At 49.6% G+C, this 9,999-nt stretch overlaps 1 protein-coding gene across 2 annotated transcripts in view; it reads left to right on the top strand.

The window, feature by feature from the left end:
- The first annotated feature begins 955 nt into the window (after positions 1 to 955).
- The window catches only part of GRID1 (glutamate ionotropic receptor delta type subunit 1), a 491,930-nt gene continuing 482,886 nt past the window's right edge, over positions 956 to 9,999 (top strand). Inside the window, exons 1-2 of one of the 2 annotated variants that reach the window (XM_071749233.1) lie at positions 956 to 1,372; positions 3,620 to 3,775. In XM_071749233.1, coding sequence (XP_071605334.1) covers positions 1,294 to 1,372; positions 3,620 to 3,775 — 235 coding nt within the window. In that variant the 5' untranslated portion in view covers positions 956 to 1,293. The remainder of the gene's footprint in view (positions 1,373 to 3,619; positions 3,776 to 9,999) is intronic. The other variant, XM_071749234.1, reaches the window with a different exon arrangement.

The following is a 9,999-nucleotide window of genomic DNA, read 5'->3' as shown; positions in this document are numbered from 1 at the left end:
CTCTCGACTAATTTTCTTGGCAGAAGTTGTAATTACGTTTCGGGCTCCTGAATAAATTTGTTTTCTCTGGATCCTTGGCATATTGAGACGCTTGTCACGTTTGGGTGCCTGCAATCACTGATGCGTTTGTTTTAGGGGATGAATTAGTCTTCTGAGCCCGAGCATGTCCAATTTATGAATTAGATTTCAATGAAAGCTAGAACAAAACAAAACAAGAAACGGTTTTGCTGTACCACTTTTCTCCCCTCCCCCACCTTCGCCCCCGGCGCGGGGGTAAAAATCTCGCGTTTCCATTCCGCTTGGCAAATGCGGATCGGGTCCCGGGCCCGAGCGTGTCGAAGGGGGAAGGGGCATTCCCTCCTCGCCCTCCCTCGTCGCGGTGCCCCCGTGCTTTCTCCGGTCGCCGAAGTTGGGCGGGCAGCAGCGGGCGCAGCTCCGCACCCCACGCCCTTACCTCCAGGGGTGTCCCGCCGGGCGCGCCGCGTAGTGCCGGGCCTCGATGCGCCGGCCTCGCCCCGGGCCGGGCGGGGGCTGCGGGAGGCTGTGAAATGCTGGGCACCCTCCGGGCAGGGGCTGCAGCCTCGCGAAGGAGCCTGCGCCCGGCAACCGAGGAGCTGCGGGGGAGCCTCGCCTTTCCTCGCCTCGCCTCTCCTCGCCCCCTCCTCTGCTCCCTGCGCTTGAAGCATCGATTCCCAACCCCTCCTCCCCTGGGAGATATACATACATTATATATATGTGACATATATATAATTCTGGATCTATCTATATCTTTAATTGCAATTAATTTCCCTGTTCTTGCACAGCTATCCCACTTCCTCGTGGAGCTTCGAGCTCATCCCCGTGCTGCCCGCCCCGGCGCCCCACAGCCCGCGCCCCGCCGCCGCGCCGTGCCCCGGCGGCACCGAGCGCCGAGGCTCCGCAGTCACGTGGCGCGGGGGGGGATGGGGGGGCGGGCGGCGGCGGGGGGGCCGCTCCGCAGTTCGCGGTCTGCCGGCGCCCCGGCACACACCGAGCGCTGGAGGCTCCGCCGCGCTGCCTGCCAACCCGGGATCTACCTCCGTGCTTTTTTACCCCTGGCTTTTTTTTCCGCTCCCCATCGCTTGCTTCCCTCAGCCTTGGAAAATTCTTGGGGTGCTGGGGGAATTTGGGATTTTTTTTCTAAGGGGGGGGTGTCTGGTCATCTCCCCCCCGCACCCGCTGGCTTGCTCCAACTGCCCTTGCGCCTTTTTGCTTCTTTTCCACGGTCTGTCTCTCCACCAGACCCGGGCTGATGTGCTGTGCGAGAGGCTGGAAATGGAAGTGTTGATGCTCTGGCTTTTCCCCTGGATATTTCAGTGCGTTTCGGTGCGGGCGGACTCCATCATCCACATTGGTAAGAGAGGGATCTAGGAGGTTGGAGAGGGACGCGGTAGATAAATAAATGAAGAAAGCGTCTCGTTTAACGGCGGCAATGTCACAGGCATCGGTTGAACCCAACTCCGCGGAGACACAGGGGGAGAGTAGGGAGAAAGGTAGCTGAATCCCCCTCTCTCCCCCCCTCCCCCCCGTGGTCCCCCCTCCCCTCGGATTTTAAAGTTAGGGGCGAAATGTCGGCTGTGCGCTGGGCCAGGAGCGGGCGCGGGGCGGAGGACCCACCGGGGCCGCCGCTGCGGTCTCCCGTGTGGCTGGGGAGCCTGCGCTTGGACCTGTTTGCGTTGAAAGGCTTTCTTCCCCCGCGCCTCCACGCCACCGAAAACAAACAACCGCCTCCAAACCCGAGCAGGAGAGAGACATAATCTGAACGTGTTCGCAGGGAAAACTTTCGGGAAGATAATCCCTTGGTTGCCATCCCCTGTTGTAGCAGGTGTCAGCCGAGCCGGAATGCGGAGGGGCGGGGGGAGAGACGGACGGAAGGGGGGACTTGGCTGGGAAAGGTTTAGAAAGACGAGATTTGCAGTGGTTGTGTCTGAATGTGAGCGCAACTTGTGGTTTGAATAAGATCTTATTAAAACCCCTGGGCAGCAAGAAGGCTGGGTCAGCAGTGGGAGGAAGAGAGAGATGATGAATAAGAGGCAAAGAAAAAGCTGATGTGAACTTTTATGGCTTCTGGGGGCAAGGCATGGTGGTATCAGCGAGAAGCCTGGCAAGCAAAAGCAAGGCTCTGCAGTCACCTTTTGGCTGGCGTTGAAAGGTACCAGCAGGGACGAAAATGAGGATGTTTAGGGGCGGAGAGAGGGGAGAGAATCACTTGTGGAGGATGATAGAGGAGGGGACAGAAGTACGGCCGGGAAATACAAAACTGTAATTCCCACCAGCCTTTTGGGGAGGATGGGAGATGAAAAAAAGGAGGGGGCCGGGGTGGTAGCGATCCGGACGAAGGAAGGGTCCACGGAGAAGGGAGTAAAGTCCCGCGTCGACCCGTGGCGGGGACGGGGAGAGGAGGACCAGCTCTGTAACAAGTTTCCCGGTAGGGGCGGCAGCCCCATGGGGCGGCGGCTCCGGGGCCGCGGGAAAAGGCTCCACTCGGCGCCGCTCGCGTCCGGAGCCTTGGGGGCGCAGCCAAGGCAGACAGCATTGCGGAGCCATTAAGGAGACGGAGTCAGCCCTGACCGCAGTGGGGGGCTACCGTCCAGGGGCGCTCCCCAGGTCTGGGCAGACCCCGGCGGCAGCGAGGCCAGCACCGCAGGCAGGCAGCCTTGGGAAGTGCCCGGGCCGGAGAGGGGGTGAGGAGCGAAAGAGCCTCCGCGGCTCTCCTCTCAGTCGCGCTTTTCCTGCTGGCGGACGATGTCACCTCGGCTTCTGCCCGCACGAACTTGATTCCTAGAGGTGTTTGCTAGCAAACTCCTGGCAGAAATAGCAGTCCGGTGGGTAAGAGAGGAGAGATGCTGAGTGCAGAGCTGTGATTTCACACGGGCAGCTCACGGAGGCTGCAGCCACAGGCACGCACAGTGTGAATCAGCACGACATTTCCGGGACTGGGGGAGAAGGTTTGGGTTGTTATTGTTTTGGTTTTTTTTCCTCTTGTTTTGTTGCCAACACTGGAGATCTACCGCTGCGCAGAGCGGGGATGTAAGCCTGGCGTGGGCACACGCACACGCTCCGTAGAAAGGGGATCTTACGTAATGCACATCGCCAGATGTTTTCACGTTAACTGCATAGACGGGACAGTGACATTAAAGCTTCCAGGTTACTGGACACAAATCCTGGATTTGTGTTCGTGCGTGCATGAGAGCCTCAAATAAAACAGCTGCCCGAAAGGCAACGACCCAGGGAGCAGCGAAGCAGTGAATAAAAAGTTGGTCAAATTCCCCAGCCTGCTCCCTTCCCCGTCGCTGGCGAAGCGAGTCCCACACCTCGGCGTGGCTTCGGCTCACGTCTCCTGTCTCCCTAAATGGCGGTGGAGCAGAAGTGGTCAGGAGGAGTGTTGGGCTTCCCCATGGCCGGGACGAGGCCGCGCAGACAACTGCTGCCACCCACGTCCCGTGCCCCCAGACCTACTCCGCGTGGCACCGTGTGAGCCGGTTAGAGATTTGCACGGCTCAGGAGGACTGGGGGCTCTCGGACTCCGACCGGGCGGGCCGAACCGGTGAGGAACAGGGCCGAGCCCTCCCTTGACGCTCTGCCGCCTTCCTCCCCGCAGGTGCCATTTTCGAAGGCAATGCTGCCAAGGACGACGAGGTGTTCAAGCAGGCGGTTTCGGATCTGAACCTCAATGACGACATCCTCCAGAGCGAGAAAATCACTTACTCCATCAAGCTCATAGAGGCCAACAACCCCTTCCATGCGGTGCAGGAAGGTGAGCGCGCCGGGGCGGCACCCACGGCACGGGTGGGCTGCGCGCGGAGACGAGATGGGGCTGCAAAGCGGGCCGCCCCAGGCCCGGCCCGTTGGCGGGCAGGAGGTTTCAGCGCCGGTGGCAGCCCGGACCTGTCCTGGCGCTCGGCTGGAAACTTTTCTTCGGTCGGGGGTTGGCGCTGTCTTACAAGGAAAGGGGAGGCACGGCACGGCGCGGTGCGGCGGCTGTGGCGCTGTGCCCGGCCCAGCGGTGCCCCGCACAGCGGTGCCCAGCCGAGCTGCGCAGGTCAGCCCAGGCTGGGGCTGGCGACCGCGGGAGAGCCGGCAGGGCAGGGGGGCTCCAGGTGGCTTCTGAATGCGCAAGCGCTCCCTCTCTCCACCGCTGCGGAGGGGAGGCCAGGGCCCCGCGCCCCGTCCCCTCAGCGGGGTCCACGCGTGGACGTAGAGGGGCAAACAGACGAGGGGGTCCCACCCGGGGGGGTGCGACGCCGAGGGGTCGGTCAGGAGGACTTGACTTTTGCGGGAACGGCTGCGGGAGGTGGCGGGGCACAAGCCGGCACCTTTCCCTGCGCATCTGCCCCTGCGCCCACAAAGGGGAAGCGGTGCTGGGGCGGCCGGCGGTGACAGCTCTGCCCTCCGTGAGAGCGGAGCTCCCTCCCCGGGGGGCTCGGGAGAGGGTAAGGTAGCCGAATCACCGTCTGAAAACCTTCCCAGGATTTATAAGATCTGTCAAGTAGCTACATAGGTGAATCATTTCAATTAGATTTTGTAAAGGGAAACATTTAAATTAATTAGCTTGCCTTTACAAGTAAGACTTGAAAAATATTATTTGTGATTTAATGAAGCCAAGGTTAATTATGGCATAGGTTATTTATTTCAGAAGATGTGTTTTTCAGTTGTAATTATTCTGGAAACAGAGACCTATTTATATACCCAGACTAGGATATTTTTAAAAAAATTATTCATCACCAACCTTACCCTTATTTTTTCAGAGCACAGAGTGAATCTTTCCCAGTATGAAAATTTGCATTAATCCATACGTATTCATGTCTGAGTTGTGTACATGCAAATTATGGGTACAAAATTACACCAAGTGTTAATTTTCATGACCTCTGAACTGTTTCTTCTATCTTTTGTAATTTTTTTTTTCCCCCTCAGAGTAGGTGCTGGTTAGTATGAACATGCAGGACAAACATTGTATACCTTTTCAAGGGCCCATTAACAGTAGGATTTCTCCCACTCCTCTGAAAGCTTTAGTAAGGGGGTATAAAAAATATTTGTGCCAATGGGAAGAGGGGGACTTTAAAACAAGACTCTGCCTGCATAGTCAGACACCAGAGGAAAATAAAAGTCTCTAAATAATGTCAGGCAAAGATTAGCTCTGAACAATTGGATCTTCTTACATTTGCAAAAGCTCAGTGTCCTATATTGGAGCTCATTCATATTCATGGAAGTGACAGTAGTTGGCTGGCTGAACAATTGCTTTCAACAATGTCTCTTTGCAGAAGTAAAAGTTTATGAAACTATTTTGAATGCCCTGGGATCTAGGCTGACAGTCTTGTGGACAGAGTTCCTTTGCTCAGTTTTGTTGAAAGCAGAAAAACATGACCAACTGGAGGATTTTTCTTGAGCTAGTTGAATTATTATTATTATTATTATTATTATTATTATTATTATTATTATTATTATTATTATTATTATTATTATTATTATTATTCATGATTGGTTTATTTGCCAACCTTGAATATTAGTATTGCATTTATGAATACTAGGAAAATAAAATTTCTCTGTTGAAAATCCATGCTGAAACCACAAGCCTCTGGTCAGGTTTTTAATCTTCTAGTTAAAGAGTCTGTGCTACCTGAATATACGTAAATAAAGACGCTTCTTTCCATCCCTTCCAAGATGGTTTTTCATGGCTCACATGTCCATTGCAATTAGAATTGCTCTTTGATAAACTGATCTCATGCTGGAGGATTAAGAAAGTGGTTGATGAATGTTTACAGTTCCAAAGAGAAATTGTTCTCTCTCACTACCTCATTAAGGCATATCAATGTGTTTTCTTTTGGGAGGACTACAAAATGATCCTATCTGAGAGTAAAGCCTCACCACAGTGTGAGAGCTAACAGTATCAGGCTTTGCTCAATTTCCTGGCTTACTTTGTTGGTTCAGGTCAGGTCTTTTTTTCTTTAAGATTTAATTTCCTACTTTTGAAATTCTTACACAGCCTGGTGACAGAATGATCCAGGGGATGTACAAGTTGCTGGGCTACTCTCACTGAGCAGTCTCTCTGTGCAGGGTCACCTGGTGTCATTCTGATTACTGAAAATCACATTGTATCTCTCAATATGAATGTCCTGATTATTTTGGTAAAATATTGTGCAAAGTAGTAATAATAAAGTTTGCTCCAATAACTTGGAGCAAATCTGCTGTCCAGACTGGTTTTGGTGTCATGCTGCTGCTGCATAAAATGCCCTGACATCCACCACTATTCTTCTGCAGTGGCTTCCTAAGCAGCATCATGGAAATTAATGTTGCAAGGACCCGTTTCATAATGATGCAACTTTTTATAGTAAAACACAACCTGAAATAAAAATAGACCCTTGTGATACCAGCTCCAGAATAGTTCACACAGGTAAACCCATCGCATACATTGTTTTTATTTGAAGTGTCTTTTGCACACTCTTGTGAGATGACATTATTTCTTAAGTCATTTTAAAAGAATGCTACAAGGACCTTCCTTTCAATGATAATATGCTGATAAAATGATGAAAAGTCATCCCTCCATGTAAAAAAATCTATTATACAGTAACAAGACTTTAATTATTGGTGTAGATAGTATTTAACATGCATTTGGCCTGTCATTTATTGAGCAGTTGGAGAACTCTTGCATGGGTAGGAAGCCCAGAAGAGCAGTAACTTGTAGGGTTTTCTCAGTAGGAACAGTGAGAACATTTGCAGGACTACAGACCAAACAGAAGGTATCTTGCCTTTCATAAATGGGGTAGTTTGCAGTGATGGAAGGTGCTGAAAATTGTGGTATGGTTTTGAAAAAAGCTCTAGGAATGGAAGGGCACTGTAGTGACAGTTTCTGTTTACTGAAAGAGGTAAACAAAATTCAGAGATGCTTTTTCTTCAAAGACTTGGTAGACACCATTTTCGTGGTTGTGTCAGGAGCCAGCTCTGAAGGGGCTATGTGCCTATGTGCTCAGTTTCTGGTGGGAAACAAATTTCTAGTTGGGCTTGAAAACATGGTTGCATGTTTAAACCAAACAATAAACAAAACTAACCTGTAAGTATTCAGAATGTTGCTTTTGGAGAGGGAATAGCTATCTGGCGGTCAAAACTGAGGCACAGGAAAGCTGATGCTTAACTTTTGTAGTGCTCTTCTGAGAAGGGAGCCAGAGAAGAGTTACTCAGAAACTGGAACACTTCAAAACCCTGTTTCTCAGTGGATGCTGCTTACAAATCTATGAAGCTTTCCTGGAGCTGAAACTTGATGTTCTCTCTGCATAGCAGTTTCAGATGAATTGTTTCTAATTTGGGCAGCCTTGTATGTCTGCTTGTTGATGCTAAAGTGCTGTCAGCTCTGGAAACCAGAACAAATTTAGAAAATCAGAACATGATTTGAGAGCAAGAATGGTGTTCCTTAAATGGGTTTATTGTCAGTCCTATATATACTGCTGAGATTTCAGGGCAGCTTCTGATTTTTTGAATGCCTGTGCTGTATGTGGTTGAGTCCATCTGATCTCTTATCATTGTCTGTAGGACTTGGTAATGATATGTGCTTGGCATGGTTCTTGAACCATTTTGGCTTAGCACATATATTTCAAGTTACTACTACAGTTGCTTTCTAACAGCTTGCTTTGTTGAGAATGCATAAGCTGATCAGTGTGTAAATAGCTAAGATGAGATACAGACCTGGAAAACAGGACTCGGTGGCTCCATTGCTCTTCTTGTGTTTATTTGCCTGGCCAAAAATCCCAAGCAGAGCTATACTTGTCATTTGGGTATTGCCCAGAGCGAGGGAACTGGGGAGGTGAGGAGTCACTGTGTGCTTGTGTGTGTACATGTGCCTTGGGATGTTTGCACACAGCTCTTCTTGAACCTGGGTCTCTATTTCAAGGCAGTGCAAATGTCCCTAACTCGAAAGCCTCAGGTGGGCCAGGAGCTGTGTCCTGGTTTTGGCGAAATACAAGTTTCAGGCTTCAGATAAAGGACTGTTTTCTGTGGTGGGAGAATTTCAGCTCAGGCGGCTATGAAATACAGAGGAAGAAGACCTAACAACAACTGTTCAGAGATACTCTTGGAGCCTCCCCTTGTCATAGGGTAAACCCAGATCCAGCACCATATAAAGCTTCATCAAATAGGTGTTTGTGTAAATGCGAGTAAGATGTTTTGTTTTGTTGAGCTGTTTTTGTTCTGCTTCACACGCCCCAGAAGTGAAGTTTGCTGTTTCTAGAGTTAGGAAATTTTCATATGAGAATGGAAGAGCAAATAGGAAGAGTACATAAAAGGAAAGAGAAGCATAACAAATGCAAACAAAAAATAAGGTGAAAATTCATAAAATACTGCATATAGGAATTACTAGGTTTTTTTTTAAAAAAAAAAGCTTTATTGATTTGGCCGCATTGGGCTGGGAAACTTGGTGCCTGACTACAAATAGTATGTACTTAGTTTTTTAATGAGACATTTAAGACATTAAAAAAATTCTCATCTGCCAGAATTGCAAAGGATGGGTTTATGTCAATATGATGCCAATCAGTTTTTCTCCAATTGTTTCTCTTGAGTCTTTCATTTTTATTTAGCTTTGTCTCTAACTGTTCTTCTGTGGCTTGCTTGAACACAGGTTTCATGCTGTTTTCAGTTATTTGGGGTCTTGCTTGAAAATTTTGACAGTTCAACTCTGAGCCCTCCAGGAAGAACATATTGTTACATACATTTTTTTTAAAAATTTTTTTCAGTTTTAATATGGGCTTTCAACACTTTAAAAAAAACAGCCAGAAAGAGTGTAGGTAGGGGTTCCCTCCCATGGTCAGAGAGATCTTGCTGTGCAGCTACGCATTTTTTCTACTAGTCTGCTGCAGTTTAAAGCTGTTGCTCAGTGGGGTGAATGTGCTTATCAGTTTTACCTGCTTGTGCACTCTGAGGCAAGACCAAGACTTGTTAAGGACTGCCACAGTGAAGACATCTGTGGCACTGTCATCTCATTGTGCTTGTGTTTTTATGCTCTACAGTTGCGGGGCTCAGTGTATTATGAACAGGACTATTTTGCAGAGCTAAAGAAAACAAATTAAAATGTCCATCTCTTTCCATTCTTGTTTTTGTTCTGCTCAAAGCAGGAAGTAGTCAATAGCCCATAAAGGAGTCCGTTTGGTGCTGAGGATGAAAATGAATGCAGGTTGCAGACTGTGGGCAAACATCCAATTCCACTTGTTTTGTTGCTTCATTCCACTTTTGTGGTTTGCTACTTTGAAGCCACAGCCATTGGGTTTCTGGTCACAGTTTAACTGCAGGTGCAAAATAATTTTGTACTTTCGGGGGGCTGTCTCTTTGCTACGCATCCTTGAGCTATGGCTTTTTTTTTTTTTTTTTTTTTCCCCAGCATGTACTGGGATTAGCTCCGCTCCGGCCACATCCGCTGCTTTAGCAGAGGCTTCCGTTCTTTCAGGCTGGGGCTGAGCAGCCCCGGGCGGGCACCGTGCTCCATTCAGTGCCTTGTGTCGGGGTGCAGCAGGCAGTGAGGAGCCAGGGGAAGAAGGAGGTGCTGCTGTGGGCTCACAGCTTAGCAGCCCACGGTAGAAAGAGGCTTTCGGTGGAAACATCAGCAGCATGGATGAGACCTGTTTGGATGTGTTTCAGCTTGGCGGGGGCTGGTGATGTGGAGGTGGCATGCTCAGCCTGTTCCAGGAGGTGTCTCAGCCCCAGCTTGCTGAGGGCTGATAGGGAATCCCTTGTTGTTGTCACGCTTTGCGGTTGAGAGGTTTATATCTTGTCTGAAAGATTTTTTTTTTCCACTCTGCCTGCATAACAGGTTAAGATAACTTCATGTCTCTCCTCCAATATGCAGCTTTGATAATACCATGATTTCCAGGCTGGGTGTTGGCCACCCATCTGTGTTATGGTTCTCATACCCAAGGGCAGCTGCAGGTTAGGCAACAATTCTTTTTCAGTTACTAATGGTCTTTCCTACTGATCCTGCTGCCAGTCCCACTCATTTATCAA

The sequence above is a fragment of the Heliangelus exortis genome, chromosome 7, assembly GCF_036169615.1.
Source record: "Heliangelus exortis chromosome 7, bHelExo1.hap1, whole genome shotgun sequence".
Classification (NCBI taxonomy): Eukaryota; Metazoa; Chordata; class Aves; order Apodiformes; family Trochilidae; genus Heliangelus; species Heliangelus exortis.
Note: the sequence above shows the minus strand (reverse complement) of the source record. Positions and strands in the feature narration are given on the sequence as shown.